The 20,283-nt window shown below is 41.2% G+C and overlaps 1 protein-coding gene across 6 annotated transcripts in view; it reads left to right on the forward strand.

Moving 5' to 3' along the window:
* GLI3 (GLI family zinc finger 3) overlaps nt 1-20,283 on the forward strand; it is a 217,826-nt gene that overhangs the window by 70,902 nt on the left and 126,641 nt on the right. For all 6 annotated transcript variants that reach the window (XM_080582212.1, XM_080582209.1, XM_080582211.1 and 3 more), the window contains one exon: nt 1,408-1,650. In XM_080582212.1, the coding sequence (XP_080438338.1) occupies nt 1,408-1,650 (243 nt within the window). The remainder of the gene's footprint in view (nt 1-1,407; nt 1,651-20,283) is intronic.

The following is a 20,283-nucleotide window of genomic DNA, read 5'->3' on the forward strand; positions in this document are numbered from 1 at the left end:
GTGCTTATTTCCTAAGGGTATTTTCTTTTCCTTTCCAGTTACCTTTTTTGCACCCAATGTTTAATCTGAGGTTCCTAATATACTTTTGAACAACTTTTGACACTAAGAGTATCTATAAGTAGTTCTTCAAGACACATTGGTGTATGCCTGCACATGCAAGGTGGTTTGTTGAGCAAGGCTGTACCTGGAACACAGGCATCTGCCAGAATCCAGCCAGCAGTTATGCACTAGTTTAGAGAAATGTCTCTCTGTTTTAATGAAACAATAATACAACTATGGGGGGCATTTATAGTAGATATTTGTGCAGCTAAGAAAACACTTCTGGGACATGTAAAATATACCTGGGAAGCCACATGTGGCTTCTGAGGAGCAGAGCCCCTTGGTGTGGTTTTCAGAGGGTGTGCATGGCCCACGGGGGTTACAGCTCACGGGAAGCCCAGGCTTGGTTAAACGCCCAGCTGTGAGGCAAGGCAGGTCAGTGGATCCATTGTCAGAAGGCCCTGGGGCTCTTCGCAGCAGGCAAAAAGGCCTCAGAGGGGGATGCTGGAGACCAGCAGGTGAAGAGCCATGGCCTGACGGACATGTGGAGAGGAGGCCTGCAGATACTTCTGCCTTCCCGTACTGAAATGCACACAAGCGGTGCCATAGGCCTAGGGGGTCATCCAGACTGGGGCTAGGGCTCCACCCTCCTCACTCTCTTTCATTTTCCCCCTTTTTCATTAAGAAGTTTTTTTTCCTTTGTGGATATGGGAGAAAGGAAAGAGGGTATGTGCTCCACCACTCTCCACATGTGTCCGTGTGATGGCACTGCTGGAGCAGTTGTCCCCACTTGTGCCTGCCTTATGCCACTGGTGCTGGATTTTGGGCAATTTTACCCATTACCTTGTTGCCCACCTTGCCTCTCATCACTAACGACCTTTCTTTAAGGCTCCAGCCTCTCACAAAAGCAAGCCTCTGAAGGACTGGAGCAGCGCTGCAGAGCAGCAGTGGGTGGCGAGGTTTGATTTAGGCTCAGCTAGCGGGGTTCATCTTCTGCTGTTTGTGACAAATTGTTTTCTTCCTCCCCGTCAGGCAGGCAAAACTTCCAGTCTCCTTGTCCCGGCGGCAAAAAAAACAGCAAGTCCGTGTCTGTTCTTGCAGGATTGATAGCCCCGCTGGTAAATGCATCCGTGCATGGGTGACGATGATCTACCGCCCAAGAGCTGGAGGCACTGAGCGGGCTGGTGTGCTCGGCCCATACCCACAGCATCCCTCACAGCCGGGCGTGTGCCGACGGCCACTAACTTGCGCCCCAGCATTTCGAGTGATGGTGGTGGCGGGGAGAACTTTTTATTTTATTTGCTAAAAATGGACTAAAAGTCTCTCTCTCTTTTTGCTCTCTCTCTCTTCTTTGGTATTTTTTTCCAGAGGATGAAAGTCCTGGACAGACCTATCACAGAGAGAGAAGGAACGCAATCACAATGCAGCCACAAGGTGGGCAAGGCCTCAGCAAGATCAGTGAAGAGCCTTCAACATCTAGCGAGGAAAGGGCCTCATTAATAAAGAAGGAGATCCATGGATCTATATCGCACCTTCCTGAACCTTCTGTACCTTATCGTGGGACATTGTTTACTATGGACCCCAGAAATGGTTACATGGATCCTCATTACCGTGAGTATTTGCTGCAAATTTTTACGGGGAGCAAGGTTGGAAAGCTGCTGAGGCTGTCAAATTGAGCGTCATTTTATTTGTCACATTGCATCGTCCCCGGAGCTGGTTCCTTTGTCTGTCTTAGGGTTGAGGTAAATGTTTTTTTTTTTCTGTCTCAAGTTAAAAGCAGGGAGCAGTTGCATGGCAGCTCAAAATTAGCACAGGCCACTGCAAAGCAACTTCCACAGGATATATCATCTGTTGCTAATCCTCCTCAACGATCCAGTGCTGCATTTGCTCCACCCCCTTCATACACGAAGAAAAAAAGCCTCATTAAAGAAAGCAGAGAAAGAAAATGAAACAGGCCTCAGTCTTTTTTTTTTTTTTTTGAAACAATGTTAAGTGCAGTATTAAGGGGAGAAAGGACTGTGCCTTGTACAATGAGAATTTGGGGGGTGATTGGAAAGTTTATTGCTGCTGTTGTTATTGTTTGTTTGTTTTGTTGTTTTTAAGGATTCACTTGTTCACAAGCATGCAGGCTAATAGGGTAGTTTTGTCATTTTCTTCCCCAGCTACAGTCCCCTGAAGTTGTACAGGGAAAAAAAGGCAAATGTTTTCAACTTCTGAATTCCTGCTCAGGCATTAATAAAAAAGTAAGAAATTAACTGACACTTGAACACAGATGTGGAATGGATTTATCCACAGGCAAAATGTGAAGGAGCTAAGCAATTTTTTTCATCTGCTTCTAGTTTTTTTTTTTTAAATGGCAAAAAATCATTTAGTTGTGTAGTAATGAAGTACATCTTGAGGTGTCAAGGCTTGTGCCTTTTGATTATAGATTTATCACCTAGTCAGGATACAGATTTGCCATTTAACCTTCCAGTCTCCAGTTCCAGATGATAGGTTTAAGACCCACAAAGAGGGGCCAGTCTGTGTTTTTTTTTTTCTTCACATCATTCAGAAATTTTAGTGTTTTAAGGCAAAAGGTCATTAGCCAGACGACTGATTAGTGAGGACAGCTGATTAGTGCATGTTTTTTTGTTAAAGAAAGTGCCAGGGATAAAAGCTAATTTTATCCCTTCATTAGTTGGGCTAGCAGCAAAGGGGAATGTTCACTCATCAGGGTGCAGATCAAAGTATGTCTCGCGCAACCTTAAGTCTCACCGACCTCCTTTTTTTTTAAAAAAAAAAAAAAAAGCCTGATTGTTAATAAGAACGAAGGCATTATGAGAAAATGAACACTTGCTGTCTTTGTAGTCTAGATCAGTATTTAGGGAAAAAGTTTGCAGTGAAGCTTTTCAGCTCTTTTCCAATGTACACAGTTCGTTTCTGCACACTTCTCTTCTCTCACTCTTACGTAGCCCTGTTCGAACCCTGGAGGGGAGTTACTCATCTTTCTGCCTAGAAGGGTATGCAGCAGCACACTAGTGGCAGACTTGTCTGCCAGAGAAGCGTGAATGTGCAGAGCAGAGTACTACTCACAATCAGCAGCACACAGAAATACAAGCTTGCAGACAGGAGACGCCAGTTGCTGCTTACAGTTTTGAGGATTTGTTAACGCAAACCCCAAATCTCACTCAAAAACAAAAGTCCTGTTAGGGAAGCAAATCACTTCTGTCTGTAGGCACTACAGCTGGGAGGGAAGGGAGCATACAACTGTCCTCCGAGCCCCAAACAACCAAACAACAAATGTTATGCTAACTTTAGTGATTGCCATTTTGACCATCTGACCAGCGGCTAACTAACCCCTTAAATCTGGATCAAGGTGTCACTGATACTACTAAAGATTCAGACTGAGGAGTAGGGGACAGCCAGTCAGAACGAGCCTGGGTGGTTTGGATTTGATTTTTGTTTTCTTTTATTGAATTTGCCTCTTGACTAGAGTTCCCAAGACTTAATGTAGTTACTATGTCTATAGTGTGACCAATAATGTGAGCTAGTTAGGATGTGTGGACTGCTAGAGAAGCATTGATGTCAGAAGTTGAGGGAACAGCATAAGTTACCCAGCATATAACAATCGAGAAACAAGAGATGAGTTAATTTTAAATGAACAAGATCTTAAAGCAGAAGTCTAAGCCAGAAAATATCAGATGGGCAGACCCACTTCACTGCTGCTGTAGTGAATTGCAGAGTTTTACTCACTGATTTATAAAATCCCTCAAGCTATTAATGTCATATAAAGAGCCATCATGCTTTTATTTACCTTTAATAGATGTGATACAGAAGGACAACTAAAGAGACAAATGTCTAGTTAGATTTATAGGGAAGCAGACAGGCTTACTGAAATTTTCATAGTAGTTGTATCATTTATATATGTAAGGCATGCTTTCATCGAAGTGGTGACAGTATTCAGGCTGACACTTATAGTGGTCCATATGAGCAAGGCTGAATAATGTAATCATATCCCAGTCCCACTGTAGCAACAGGTGAGGAACCAGCAAAGCTGTTGTTCTTTTCCTTAGTTTCTTGCCAATTTTCCTGGGCATATGGATAGAAAATACTGTTTTAATTCACCATAGTTGGGTATGTAAACACTCACAGTAATTCCTTAGTTTCCCTGTGGTTGGAAAATACAGACTTTTCAAGATGCCTAATTTGTGCTTCTATATATACCCACTTTGTATTTAAAAGTGTGGGCAGGCTTCCTGTAACACAGGAAGAGGGAAAATAATTTTTTTTGAAGAAGGACATCTGTATATTTTTATGGCAAGAAAAGAGCATTTAAGTCAATTGTGTGTGGAACGCATGTCTGCTCCAGGAGCTGCAGTTATTAGAAACAACTTGAATGCCTTGCATTTCTACATGTAAATATGCGTGTCTCTGTGTATGTGCGCTGCAGGATTTTCTGTTGTTATAATTTTTTTTCCTAATTAAAATGACTGATGTTGTAAATGTTGGGAATAATAGTTACCATATATGTGGAATAAATACCTCATTGAGGGGGAGTTAGCTCTCCTGCAGAGTGTGGGTGGGGAGTATGGTTGTGTTTGAAGTGGACCAGCTTTTCAAACAGCTGGGATGAAACATGCTATGGAGCTGGCGGCCCTTGTGCACCACCAAAGAGCTCCTCAACTGTTTAGCAACTGAGGATGAGAGAGCGGCCTCGTGCTCAGTCCAGAGACCTCTGTCCTTCCAGAAATAAAAACAAAAACACATCCAGGCCTAAAACAGACATTTTTGTTTTCTGTTATTTCGTTGTTGTTATGATTTTCTCAAGCATCAGTTAAACGCTGGTCACTAAGTGTGTTTTTTAAAACTTTTTTTTCTGTTTAAAAGCTTTAGAGGAGATGACAAAAATGCAGGGGTTTCCCTTCATATGTTACAGCTTTTCTTTATTCAGGAGAGCAGGGTTACGGAGCTTGAGCATGGATTTTTTGCAGTGTTTCTTAAATGGATTGAAAAAAAAGTGTTTCTCAAACACTGATTATGGTGGTAGTTTGAGCCCCTTGTTCAAGTAAATTCTATCTCCAGAGGTGGGGCTGAGGCAGGGATAGCAACTTCCTTTTGTTATTCTCTCCCCAATTTTAATTCCCACGCAGATTTATGGCAGTGCTAAGACTGCCTGTCTCACAAGTCATTCCTCATGGAAAAAATGAATCATTCCTGATGTAAACACTTTGATTTAAAACATACTGCTGGTATTCTTCCCTGCATTTCACAGCTCATCTGAAAGAATTGTTAGTTCCTAATTAGTAAAGCCTGAAGAATTATCTTAAGCAAGAAGCAGTGACAGTTCAGTTGGCTCTGATCTAAAAATTCATATACACAGGAATGGCGCTGGCAGGATTCTTTCTGGTACGTCCTTTCAGCTTAGTGGTTGCACTGAACATAGCTGAAAGCAGGATCTCACCCTGCTTCTTTTTTTTTTTTTTTTTTTTTTTCTTTCCTGAACAGGGATTTATTCTGCTGGTTTTGAAGCTTCTGTATCTATCTGGGGAAGTGGGAACTGCTTATTGCACATTTCACAGGATTAGCCCTCCAAATGTATTGATTGCCCTCAGTTCCCACCAAATGTGTCTGGACTTGTGCTTTGCAGGGATCAGGTCCTCGCAACTGCCCCCCTTAGATTGCCCAGTGTTACAGTGTCATCTCAAAATCAATTTGCAGCATGGACAAAAGACCAAAGCAAGGAAAATAACAGTGCTAGTTCACTAGGTGCACTCATCACTTACTTGTTCATTGTTTTAATTCCCCTTAGAAGAATTCCCCTTCCTTCATCTTCCCCATAGAAAAGGAGAGAAAAAAATATAATAAAAAGGAAATGAGACTCTGTTTCTACAAATGGTAAGTGGAAACACTGCATTAAAATGCAATAATAAAAAAGCAGTGACTTTACATGGTGAAGTGGCTTGCACTGTGGTGGTCAGCTATGTGTGGCATATTGGATGGTAAGAGCTGTCCAAGCTGCCACCAGCAAATGAACTCATGGAGGGGGGTCCCTTTTTGGGTTGGGGAGTGGGGGCTGGTGGCCTCCTTTGTCCTCTCCCTGAAACATTTTGGGCCTGCAGGGGGAAAGCCGAGAGCCTTTAGGTTAGTCCCATGGCAGGCACTTTTCTTAGCACACCTCTAGCTTCCCTGTGTCACCGCGTGGTGGGGGCCAGGGACAGCTCTTTACAGATATTTTCTCCCCCAGCCCTGCTGGAGAGCAGTAGGTGAGTGTCAGTGAGGAATCCTTGCAGAGATTTAGAGCCAGAGTCTTTAAAGACATTTAGGGGCTCTTCAATTTCAGCGTGAGCTTGGCCTCTTAAATACCTCTAAAAGTCTGGGTCCTACTTCTTCAACCCTTTCTGCAGCAGTTTGCGGAGGAGGGGCATAAGCACTGTAGTAACAAAACTATCCTCCGACAGTGATTTATGGAGTGGTTTCTAAATGTTGTCAAGCAGGGGTTGTTGGAAAAAAGTTGAATTTAAAGCATCTAATAAAACTCACAGGAAAAAAAACCTCTGGTACAAAAGTGAATGTCAGCTGAGCAACCAAAAAGTTGGTCTTAATGAAAATAAAATTAGCATCTTTGCACAGAAGTTTTTGGAAAAAAATCTAAAATTTAATAGCATATTTCAATGGCCTCCAACAGAAAAATCTTACTGCTTTCAAAGTCAAGCTTAGTGTCAGAGGCACCTTCAGTTTGAAATTTTGGAAGGAGCAGCAGACCTCTTGAGCTTAACAGCTACTTATAGATGGAAAGCTGTTCTGCAAGATGCCTCCCAAGCCTCTCTTGTCATGTTTGAGAAGTTCTGCTCCCTGCAAATACTCCTGCCTATTTCTCCTGAGTCCTTCTGTGGAAGAAGCATGGACTCTCTAGAGTCCTGGAGTAGCTGCCCCTGCTTGCTCCTCTCATTTGGAAGTAACAATTGCACTGAAAAGATTTACAGCTAGAAGTGGCACATAAAAACGTCCTTTTTCTACCTGATTTTCTTTCTCCTCAGCATGAGACTGCAAAACTGCCAATACTTGAAAGGCCTTGAAATGTAATGTAGTTGATAAATTGAAGGGTGATCTTTTTGGCTTTTTGCTTTGCTTTAGCTTCAAGTTTAGGTTAGTATTCAAAGATACGTATTTACCATTTTTATCTTGTCATTCCAGTTAGTATTAAATTCAACTGGAAACTACAGGGGATGATCTGGAGAGAGGTGATCCTGTTTGGGCAAAAGGTAGAATAGGGTATTTCTGAGATCCCTTATGACTAATTCTGTTGGACTTATTGTAAAAAATGTCCTGAGGGTCAAATTTTCAAAAACAGAAAAAAAAAAATGTATTTTGTCCTTCTATTGCACCTAAGAGAATTTACCCACTGAGCACTGCTGCGTATGGAGCTGTCCGAGGACCAGATTGGTTCTGTTAATCTATTTTATGGGGTTCTTTAAGAGAATGTGAGTTGAAGCTTTTTTGTTGTTGTTGTATTTTTTTTTTTTGAGAATAAATGCAAAAACACTCACTTCTTCCACAGATTTGATTTGGTTTGTCAGGTGAGGCATTTTTAGATATTTTACAGTGTGTATTTGTTGTATACTGCCTTCCTGGAAGGAGACAGAGTACATTGCTCAGAGCTATAGAATCATAGCTAGGAACTCTGAAAACCAGCCAAGAAATAATGTAATCCATCTCTTTAGCCTCAAGGTGGATCAGCTATCCCTAAATCAGGAGAGAATGAAAAGCTTCTTAAAAGTTGCCACGTCCCTTGATACATGGATGTTCCTGTCTCTAAGAGTCTTGTCACAAGGTCTGTAGTGGGTTTGGACTGATCTTGTTTCCCTACATGGTAACTTCTCTGCATCAGCAGCTGAATGGGGAAAAAAGAAAAACAACAAACCAAAAAAAAAAAAACATTTGGAAGCCCTAAAACTGAGTTGGAAAAAAAAAAAAAGTAAGGTTTCCTCTTCAGAGATTTGCTAAAGCAGGGGAGTTGTGGTATTTGCCATTGCTGTGTACTCTGGAAAAAAAAACAAAACAAAAAAAACCCAAAGCCTGATGCACAATTGTTGTGCTCATTACTGCCATGGCAACAGGCAAGATAATTAGCTTTCTCTTTTTATTTCTTATCAGTGATCTTTGTTGTGTTGTTGTTGAGGATGCATAGTGCTAGGGTTTAGCCAAGTATGACAGGTATGTAGAGAACTAGTGGCCAAAGGAAGATATGCATCATCTGTTTCAAAACTTGAAGCATCCCATAATGCCTGAGGTTGCTGTCTGTCAGTCATCTTTTTCTGAGTACTCTGTCCTGCAAATGTTTCTCGGCCAAGGACACATGGTTAGAAAAGTAGCCTGTTGGACATGGCTGCTTAGAGCCTTTAAAAACATTAGCCAGAACTCCTCCCCTTGCAGCTTTTGGTGTCAGATGCCTTACCTGTATCTGTAAGGAGCTTTGTGGCTGCAACAACTTGAGTCCTTGTGGGAAAGCATGGGGAACATGTCAACCAGGTGCGGGTTCATGATTATGACTCCTTGTATTTTTTGATTATGACTTTCATTGAAAACTGAAGCAGGTTTTCCTGAGTTGATGAGTGTGAGTCTTGTACTTGTTAACCTCTGTGAAGCATCTTATACTGCCAGGAAGACAGTTCACTTGCACTAGTGGTCTTCCATCTGGTCAATGCAATAGAGGGAATTCAGTTACCTAAGCAGAGGTTTCAAGTGCCTTTTAATGTCTGGAAGGATTGTAGTTGGTCTGTCTGCCACCCAGTAAAGCTATTGGTCTCGACTACATCTGATGTCATATCCATTAATTCTGTATGAAAGTCTCAGATAGAGTAGAGGTCTCAGATGGCATTATGTATTTGTGTTTAGGTAGCTGAATCCTCATAAGTGTTGTATATGGGAATTTAAATCAATGTGTCCAAATGTAGAAAATAAACATTGAAGTTCAGTTCCTTTTTATTCCCATATCCACTGATATGGGAAGAACTTGTGAAGAACTCTGTAGCAACAATTAAATTGTGGGGTAGCTAATAACTGCAAGGAGCCCCTCTGTCACGGTCCCTTCTGGGGTAATTTCATTATGCCCTGAGTGCTTGTCAGAGTGAGTCAGCATTTGCACCATCCTTCCATGCTTCAACCCTGGATTTGGGGAGAGCAAATAAAACTGTTAAAGAGTGTCAGAAGAGGGCAACAAAGATGGTGAAGGGACTGGAGGGCAAGATGTTTGAGGAGCGGCTGAGGTCCCTTGGTTTGCTCAGCCCAGAGCAGAGCAGGCCAAGGGGAGGCCTCATGGCGGCCTGCAGCTCCCTCACGAGGGGAGCGGAGGGGCAGGCGCTGAGCTCTGCTCTCTGGGGACAGCGACAGGACCTGAGGGAATGGCATGGAGCTGGGACAGGGGAGGGTCAGGCTGGATATCAGGAAAAGGTTTTTCACCGAGAATGTGGTAGGACACTGGAACAGGCTCCCCAGGGAAGTGGTCATGGCACTGAGCCTGCCAGAGTTCAAGAAGCATTTGCACAACGCTCTCAGACACGTGGTTTGATATTTTTATTTATTTTTTGAGTGGTCCTTTGGGGACCCAGGAGTTGGACTCTGTGATCCTTGTGGGTCCCTTCTAACTCAGATATTCTGTGATTCTATGCTGCTGCCTCTGGGGCCAGAGGAAAGTGCAAATGTGTGGGCGCTGAAGGAGGGTGTTTTTTCCCAGAGTGTGCCTCAGGCAGTTGGGGCACCATAGACCTGCGTTCCCCATGGCACCATCTTGGCCAGGGAGGTTTTAAACAGCAGTGTGGTTCCTAATGACATGGTGAGAGTTCAAGATTGTCCCATGGAAGGCTCACAGCACCAGCTGTGGCCTCCTGTCTGGCTCCAGGACCGAACAGGCCTTTAGTTTTAAGATAGTTTAAATGCTTTGGTCGTTGAATGATTTTCAGGACTGCTAGTGGTACAGCTTTGTTCCTATTGATTGAGTTCAGTAGGTGGAAAGCCTCTTAGCCATATTCTCTGCTTCCTCTTATTCACACCTAGCAACCCAATTAGATTCCTGTTAGCCTGGTTTTTGGGTAGTTTGCACAGTACTTTTTAACCTGTTAATAAAACAGCGCTTAAATTACTTACAACTGGGGCCCTTGAGCTTGCTTGTTCAGTGGGTCACATCTGAGTTTGGAGATCATTGCAGAAACACTTCCCCTTTCAATCAAATTTATAGTGGTTACCATTTTTCATTTGTGATGGTGTAACTCTCAGCCAAGGCAGCAATCACCAGTGTGGGAAACCAGTACTGCGCCAAGTATTGGTGTATTTGTAGCTGAAAGAGTATAGCTTCTGTAATACAATGTGGTCGTTGGCATGCAATGTGGTGGCGTTGTCCACAGCAGCATAAAAGACAATACTGGCATGGAAGTGTTTGTGTATGTACAGGTTTTTATGCTGTCTTCATACTTCCTTTTAAAAATGAGTAGTCACTTCGCAAAAAACAACAAGAAAAAACCAACAAGAGCAGAACATTTTATATTGTCTTTCAGAATTTGTCTTAGTGAGTTTTTGGAGTTCAGCACAGCTCCCTAGATAATGGAATCTCTTTTCAATCTCAATTATGCATGTTTCCTGCTTCACACTGAATAAGGTAGAGCAGAGGGTCCCCCATTGTTCGTTCTGTTTTCCCTTTCACATTTCAATGCTGCCCTGAGCCATCAGTTTTCCCAAACAGCCAAACGGCGCTGATCCAGAACCCAGTGAATTCAGTGAATCAACAGCTGCTGGCTTCAATGAACTTTGTAATAATCCCCAGTTGCCTTATATTCTCCTCTTTCATCTTACCTGCTCCTCATACTAGTTGTAATTTAAAATCATAATTCCCAAGGATCCGTGTTACTATTTTGCAAATGAAGAGCTGAACATTGTTATTCCTCTATCTACAGTCCCCTGTTGAAGTAGCTTATGGTAACAAGCCAAAAGTAATGGCATATGACATACTTCGAAATAAATGGCTGATTATGGTAACAGCTGAGTGTAACACCGAGTGTTGAAGCAAATAACTAATGAGGTAGAATGTGTTGAAATAAATTTCATTCCAGTATGTTACACTCTTCAGTGTAAAAAGGTACTGCATTTGATTTGTATGTTTTTTGCCAACCTGCCTGCAGATACAACTGTTGAAAACCTCCAGATTTGGCCTTGAATTCTGTTAGACGTCGTTGCTGAAATGAAATCAGGTTATTTGTGTGAATAAGGTTTGTTGGATCGAGGCCTGTGTTATGTATAAACAGTGGCTGCTCACTTTACTGGGATGGACCAGCATGGTACGGTGATAGCAGGCTGTTGGCACCAGTGCCATGTTTCATGCTGGATGATATTTGAGTTGGCATCAACACAAGTGAACTATAGCGCTTTTGACAATAAAATTGGTGCCAGACATCAAAAAAAAAAAACATTCATTGCTTCTATGACAGGAGTGGATTTTCTTTTTCTTTTCACTGGAAGCGAGAAGAGCAATGCTGGTCATATATCACTGGCTAATCATGGAGCTGCCCCATACTTGGGATGTTTGACTTGGGGAAGCTCATATATGCCTCTACTTTGCCTGAGACTGGCAGTGACCGTGGCCTGCTCTTATTTGCACTCTTACAGATTTTCAGTTTTTCTTGATTTGTCAACATGAGTACAGAAAATTTAAATAAGCTTACAGGGAAATAAAGCCATCTGGAAGAAGCCCCTCATGAATAAAGACTGAAGACCTGATCTGGCTTTGTCTGCTCCCATGGAAAAAATTGCAAAGGCTGGATGAAACCCAAAATGTTGGCCTGTGAAAGTGTTTCTCAGTTCTTGTGGGGAAATGGCACATCTCTTTAAAGAAGATGATTACTTTCCATGTACATCACAGATTGTAACACAAATCCTACTTTTAGTAGTGTATTCCATCCTTCTGTGCATTCTGAACCAGCTTAAACCAGAAAGGCAGGTTGAGGATGTGCTGCTGTAGTGGTACTTCCCGTAGATGTTACTTTTTGTGTGTCTGTCACTCCGAAAGGGTGGTCTGTATAGGAGGGTAAGGCATACTGTGCCTTTGTATCCTGACCAGCCTCCACCTCTAGGATTTGCTTGTAGACAGCCCGTGCAAGTGTTGCTCACACTGTGCCAACATGCGAGGCTCTCCTAGGCATGCAGGGTCCTGCTGGACCAGAAGGGCATAGGCCAGTGCTGCTGAGGCCATGCTTGAAGGCTGGCAAAATGCAAAATTACCCCGTTGTGTCCTAAAGGCATCCCAGAGGCCACCCCTTTAAGAGGTGACATATACACAGATAGTGCTTGCTAAGGCTACGCAAGGTACTGGCACAGTCCCCTGCAGAAGGCAGCCCTCCGAGGCTGCTCTGCTGGCTGTTGAGAAGTGACCACTGTATTTTCTTAGGGAGGCTGGTGCTGGCCTCACATTGCTCTGTGTTTCTGAAGCAAAATACCCTGCTGTGGGGATGTGGGGTAGGAAGAAATCTTCATATGGATGGGAAGAAGTCTTCAACTTTCTTTTCCTTCTGAGCGTGCAGTGCACCATGTCCACAGGCCAAGCTAGTCTGGCAACATGGGCAATAGGTCTTGGTTCCAGAAAATGCTGTGGTCCACTCAGTGTTTTCCACGTAATGCCTTTTTTAATTAGCATTCAAACACTATAAATTTGTTCCTTTTTTTTTTTTTTTTTGCTACAGTCTTTGCATATCTGTGTGTAATAATAAGAGAAAACATCCAGCCCAGTAGTTTGATGCAGAGTCTGGCTATTTACATGGCTGATTGAATTCTTGAGCTGTGATTTCCCAGGAAGCTTCAAAAGCAAAAGGTGCTTTCTCTTTCTTGCTTCATTCTTCTGCGTAGTACTTCCTTGAGCCTCACCTAACTGCAACTAATGACACCCTTTTATGTTGTCAGTGCAGGGAACTGGGAGGTGCTGCTGACAATGTCCTGTTCTGCGTAGTTATACTTGGCTTCTTGTTCTTCTGACAGTGCAATGCACACAGAAGAAAAGAACTTCAAAACTGGTTTAGAACTGATTGAGTGCAGTAGTGGGAAGTTAGAGGTGGGAGCTGTAGCAGCTTTCCTCCTCTGCCCAGCCCTTTTAGGACCCTGGTGACTTATATATTATGGCTCATAGCTATCGGAATAAAATCTGATGGCAGCTCTCTGCACACATCATCGCTCTCTGTAACTGGTTGATGCCTCCTGGAAGTACATGCCACCAAGCAGAGGGAGTGTACTTACCAGTGTGTCGCTGTTTGCAAACTGAAATGCTGGCTCTTGGCATTCCTGGTAAAGTCATAGCCCTGTGTGTAAGCTGGTATATACTTTGTGTACGCGTGCATCTCAGGTAGGAAAGCTGTTATTTGACATGAACTGGCCAACTCTTTGTTTTCACCTAGGGTGAATCCGGCATCGTTACAGGATGCTGGATGGGTATTTTAGGATAATTGTGTGCACTATAGGATGTGTGCATGCTCTGCAGTAATTTAGTGTAATTTTTTCTGAGGCTTGTTGCTTCCTGGTTATTTTCCTGCCTATTTTTGTAATGTGATCTTTCATATACTTCTGTATTATGAAGCTTTTTGTTTTTTAAGCTATCTCTGATATGCAGCTTTCATATCTTGGCTCCCAGCAACGTTGAACCTCATTGTAAAGTCCCTTCGTGTAAAAGCCATCTAGTTATAACTCTCAAAAATAAGAGGCTTGTCTCCTGAGGACAGCTCCATATTGCGGGCGGAGTATAATCCTTAACATTGTTTTTTTTGCTTTCAAATAGCTGGGGACAGTGAGTCAAGGAGTGAGAACTCCCTTTGTTTCATGTAGTGTGCGTTGCAGGGAAAGAATGTAACAGAGCAGAAAATGAAGAAAGACATAAAAGAATCTCAGCTCAAGGAGGTCAGATCCATCACAGGCTTAGCGTTGCCTTCAAAGATGCCTGGGACAGGTGGCAGTTCAAGACAATCAGACGAGAAGCATCCGCTAGCGCTGAGATAAGGGATTCTTGTAGAATCCTGCTATCTGGTCCCAGTTTGCTTTGATGTAACTCTGCTAGAGAAGACTTCTGGGAGCAGGCTACTGCTTCCCTCAGTGATAGGCTGCTGTTGTTCAGCCTCTTAAGGTCTCATTACAGTGGTCCTTGAGGATTAATCCTCTTTAAGGTTTACATGGGAATGGTTTTGTCTGAAGGCCCAGCCAGGGACCTTGGTACCACCTGTACAAAGCATTATTGCATTCTTTCGTTCTATTTTTTTTTTAAAGTGGCTCATATTTAACAGTATTTGACAGAAAGTAAAACCAAACATCTCGCCTTTTTTGCTTCCCTCTTTGGCTATTACTGAGTTTTTGTTGAGCACAGCTTGAGCAGCCCTTTGCAGACATTGAACCATTAGCAGTAAATTGTCAGCTTCCGGTTACTCTAGTTAGCCTGCTGCTTTTGGCAGTTTTCCTTTTTCTTTTCTTCTCTTTCCCCTGCCCCCCTTTTTTCCTCCGTAAAGAAGGGAAGTGATGATGTTTGGCTTCAGAATCGGAAATCATCCCATCGCTGTTTTATTCGTGTGCCTGAACTAGTGGGTTTTACATTTATGCCATTTTGCTCAGGGAAGAGAGTTCAGGTTATGGCATTGTCTTAAATCATCAGTGGTAATTTATTAAAATAGACTCATCTGCACGTATAAAGGTTTGTTTATGATAAAAAGCATTTGTCTTGTTCTTCAAGGGGCAAACCCTGCTTCCAGTGAAATAGCAGCATTGCAATAACAAATGTGGGAATCACGTCCTGTAATTTGTGATGCAATAGGAAGCAAGCATTTTCCAGCTCCTTGATGTATTTTGTTGTTGGTACAGTTTCCATGTAACTCTTCATTATATATCTACATCTTGAATATGGAAAAAAGGCATGCAGCTGCAATTCCAAACAAAGTGGCATATTACTTTGAACTGGATTTCTTTCTTCAGTATCGTTCCTTGTTACCCTAACCGAAGAAGGTGTTGCAAAGTCAATGTGATGTTACAAGACTCAGATGCTGGCTGAGTAAAGGTACGATGAAGGTTCATGTTGGATAAGTGAAAACAGCAACCTTGACACAGGGGTAAAAGTAAACTTTCTGATCTGAGGGCAGTGAATAGCTTAAGGGATTCATCTCCGCCACACCATACAAGTCCTTCAGTTTAAGTTTCCTGAACTCGTATTAAGCAGCTTGATGGCCTTAATTCAAATTATGGAAGCTGGTATATTATATTTTAAACAAACAAGCAAACAAAAAAGATTTTTAACTAAAAAAATGCAGCAATATCTGCGAGTTGAATCCTTTGGAGGTAAAATAAGGTGTGCCTTGTTGTTGCCTGTGGAGTACTCGGTCAATGGTTATGTGGTGATTTTACTTTAAAAAGAAAGCAAAAGAGTGCCTTCACAAGTATTCTGGGTTGTTTTTCAAGTGTTTTGTTTGGAAGTTATGTGGTATGCTGAAATGTGCTTGTAATGCATATATAGCATATTAATTTTCTTTACACATAAAAATATTATAGGAAACCCTATAGCTAATGCTGGCTATATAAAACTGTATGATTCCGTTATTAGCATATATATGGCTATGACCTTCATACACTTACATTTCCAAACTGCACATAATTTAAGAGTAATGCACATATTTAATTTTTACTGTATTTGTGAAGGTTGTTAAATTCTGCCCATACGAATTGTTTCCCTAATAGCTAATTCTGAGAGAGTGGGAGGATGGGAGAAGCAGAAACTAAGGAAAAAAAAAAAAGATTAAATTAAGTAAAGGCAATAAAAAATGTCATGATGTGAGGTGCTGTAGATCCTTTCAAGAAGACCTGTCTTCCAAAGAAATACAGGCAAATTCTTGGCAGCCTAACTTTATACACACAGACACACCTGTCTGATTTATATATACACATGCTCTCAAGGGCTCTAGCCATAGTTTTGATACATGTATTGAATGTGTATATAAATAGAATAATCTATACTTGCTGTCTCCAAGATGCAAATATTTTGAATAATGTGTTGTTAAATCTATGTCTCCTCCTTTAATTTCACATTAGAGCTAGTTGTCAGCAAGTTAGACTTTTGTAGTACTGTTCTGTTGGTTGCTGATGCATTTCTGACTTCATAACATACAGGGAATGTGAGAACTCTTCTTCCCCCACCCCATGACAAATGAATGAAAATTGCCAGTTGTAAGTATTTAATTGAATTTAATGGCTTTTGTATAATTTCAGTGTAAGGTGCCATTATGAAGCATCTTTTCAAAGTGAAAGTCAACGCTGCGGTTTAACAGCGGTTTGTATTACAGCACACAATTGTTAAGTGTGTTTCAGGTGGAAAAATGTGCTTGGCTACACCAAGCCAAACTGGAGCAGCTCTGCAAATATCCTTTGCTCCTTTGCTTTCCCATCCGAAACACAAATGCCCTGGATGGGACAAAGGGGAGAGACGCTGCTTTTCAGACAGCGTGATGGGAATGCGGTGCTCCTGCCCAAGGACTCAGCTGCATTGTCTGTAGCGAGGCAGCAAGCTGTCTTCTGGGCTGTAATGCTAACTCCTCTGCTTGTCTTTTTCCAGGCTCTAAGGAATAATGCCTCTTGGAGACAGGGAAGTAAAGTGGCCAACTCTCACACTATTAGTAAATGTTACCATGGTATATGTACAAATACGAGTATCAGTATTTTCTAAATAACAAAAGTACCTAGTAATCAGTGAGGCTCAGCCATCCTGGAAGTTCATACCATAAAGTTCAACCATTCTTTCATTGTGAGAGGAAAACAATATATGAAGATGGAAAAACAAAACCAAACCAAACCTAAAAAACCCCACGCAACAGGTTTTCACTGTTACATAAACCAAAAATATGGTAGTTGATTTTGCTCAATAGGGGAACAAGCGTGGAAAACATAACTCTTGAAAATGAAGTTTCCAGAAAGTTATAATCAGCTATAAAAATAGCGTTTTGTAAGTCTTTGTATAAATCTGCTACAGCAGGTGCTACTAAAAAATCTGTCTATATAAATATATAGGTATGTGTATATGCTTATATATATGCATATATATATTTATATTACAAATTTCTTTAGGGCTTTAAGCATCTGATTAGCCAAAAAGTTTTCAATAGTAGTAAATTCTGTACTTTGTATTAGTAGCAGTGGCATGTTAACGTTTTTTATTAGTGAGGAATAAAATTGTGATCGAAGCTGATCTCAGGCTACTGAGTGTGGAACAGACAAAGAGTTGTTCAAAGTAGGTCTTAACGTTTACACCACATTGTCTGTGTTTGAGTTTAGAAAGTACTTAACCAATCTGAAAAAGAAAACCAAAGGAAAAAAGTAGTAACTGTATGTGTATTAAGCATTTACGTATGTATATGGCATTCAGGAGCAGAGCATTGTCATTAGCAAATATAGCTTTCTTTCAGAAGTGGCCATAGCAGTTGTAGATACCAATGCTGCAAGAAGTTTATACTCAAAATGTCTATCAAACGTGATACAATCTGTGAGAACTGCAAGTATTTACTATTTAAATCGTTTCAGTGAATTTTAGTTACCAACTGTTGTGTTGAACACTTAAGCGTAGACTCAAATTACGTTTCCAAGAGTTTGAAGAGGAAAAAATAAAATGGATGGATTTCCAAGTTGTCTTTCTTCAGAACCTTTTAGGGTCTCCTTGTATGTAATTCCTTTTTCTTTGGTCTTCCTCTTCCACCAACCTTCAATTTTTTTCCGTATTTTCTATGAAATCTTGTGCACACTCCCTTCCTTTCCAGTCTTAGTTTCATCCATGCCTGAACGGGCTACCTCTTTCCTGACTTCTCTGTATACTTTTTTTCCTGGCCTCTGTCTCCCCAGGTTAAAGCCACATGAGATTTACTTGTCTTATGTTCATGCTGTAAGAAGAAAACCTCTTCACAACTTAGGTCACTTCTATGTACAGAAGTACACAGAAGATCCTGTCCTGAGCTCAGACATTCTGCAAAGCTTTCCTGATCGGGAAAATATCAGCATGGCCTATAAGACATAGCAAGGACCTGAATACTGGTGTGGCAGAGCAGAATCAAAATATTCAGGAATCTCTTGACAGGGTTTGGCCACTGAACAGGAGTCAGCTCAGATCCTCAGAATCTATCTAAGTGCTGACTGCATTTTAGGAAGAACATACAGGTCTTTGATAGGAGGTGGCTAACAGAGCTTTTCCTTGATTTGGGTGGTACAGTATGAAACAGTGGGGTCTGGCCTTGGCTGTGCAGGTTGGCAAAGCTTGTTCAGAGATGCTGAGGGTCTCATCCCATGAAGCGCACAAACTGATCATAGACCTGTTAGGGAGGAAGCCCTTCCCCACCAAAAACAGCTGAAACCTTTGTAAGTATGTTCAGGATTAGATCTTACAATATTCTAAAAGCAAGAGAGCAGATGAAATACTTCTTAAAAATAGCTCAATTAGAAGTGAAGCCAAAGTGATTTTGGTTCATTGTCTATTTTCATTATTTCTTGGTACATACCCTGTTTTTACAAGGAGTAATTTTGGGGAAAAGAAGGAAAAGTAAATCTTTCCATCTGCTCAAGAAAGCAGTTTTCTAAGATACTAAAGGACTTGTTAAACATCATTCTTCATAAATAAAGTCAATACACAGCTAGTAGTAGAGAATGTTTTCATCATTGACCCACATTATTTTTCAAAAAATGAAACAAAACTCCAGGAGTTGATTAAAAGAGGCTTCATGTCATGTGTTCTGTATGAAATGCTATTTTTCTCTCAAAGAAGTATGCACAGATCCGTTTCCCATTTGTAGCAACTGACAAGTGGAGAGGTTGAGATTTGCTGGAGATCTCCAAGGAAGTTTGTGGCAAAGCCACAAACAAAAATCTTTGTCTAATGTGCTAAGCCCATGCCTTACTAATTAACTAGAAAGACTTTCATGAATGTGGATTCAAATCTCTGTTCCTAGCCTGGTTTTCAGTTTGGATAATTTTTTTTTAACCCTTCATTTTATAGACACTCTTCCAAAGCCTTTTTATTGGTCATGATCTTTTCACACAAAGCTGCTTAAAACCTGAGATGGGGCCAACAATTTGATAGTTAATGACTGTTTAAGCTGTAAACATTGCTCCAGGAGCCATGTGGAGTCGAACTACATACAGCTTGATGCAGCAACGTAAATCTCTTCATTTTCAAAAATGCCGAGCATCGAGAAGTTTTTTTGTGTGCTCTGCAAGGCTTTGTAATTTAAAAAAGAAGAATGCTTTCTTGAGCATTGCTGAATGTCTACTGCATTCCTAGTAAGCTGAATATTTCTGAAGATTCCACTCTTAGAGCTTATCTTTGAGTTCTTTTTTTCTGAAAATCTTGGCCCCAACTTCCCGACTTGAATTTGAATATTTTCTTTGTGTGTATTTTGCCTGTATTCAAGGTGAAAATAGGCTACGCCATAATGAGTGTGGCTGGTTTTGCTATGTAATGAAAGTGCAGGTGTTGTCAGGTGTGCGGTGAATGCAGCAGGTCTCAGAGGAGCAATTCTCAGCCTTGCCAGCTCTACTCACACCTGTATATTAACATGATGACATGTTTTCCCCGTTTATTGGAAAAAAAAAGTGTTTGAAAAATACTAACTCCTCTTTTCAGTATATTGTAATCTCTCAGCATTTACTCATATCATTGTCTTCCACTAACTGCAGGTTCTTACAAGAAATGTCTTGAAGTTAAGTATCTGCTTAATTGTTGTCCTTACAAGATTGATGTCCCTAATAAGGTGTATTGAGGCAGGAACTTTGGGTACCCCAACTGGGGGAAAGAGGAGTTTGTGTGGAGAGAACAGTGCAGGGACCTCACGAGAAATTCCTGAAACACTCACTTTAATAGCCAGTTACAGTCGCTAAGTGACAACAGTGGAGTTAACCTGTCTCATGGTTTACATAATGGTTTATATAATCCCAGCATTTATAAACAAGAAAATTAGTGGTTAAGGCTGTCATAAATCTTACATTACCCACATAGTAAATAGGCACATTATTCTTACCAACTTTAAATTACCTTAACTCGACCCCTAGTAACTGATCGTTGAAACTTTCATTTTGGGGTAGAAAACAGGCTAAACTCAAAGTATTGGTTTGAAAACCCCATGCTCTGCTTATCTTATCTGTAATGTCGAAATAGAAAGACCTACACAAATATCTTACATGAAAGAGTAATAAAACTAGCGTATTTATTAAGTACTTAATAATGATATT

This window comes from Anser brachyrhynchus (genome assembly GCF_964034855.1).
Source record: "Anser brachyrhynchus genome assembly, chromosome: 2".
Taxonomy (NCBI): domain Eukaryota; kingdom Metazoa; phylum Chordata; class Aves; order Anseriformes; family Anatidae; genus Anser; species Anser brachyrhynchus.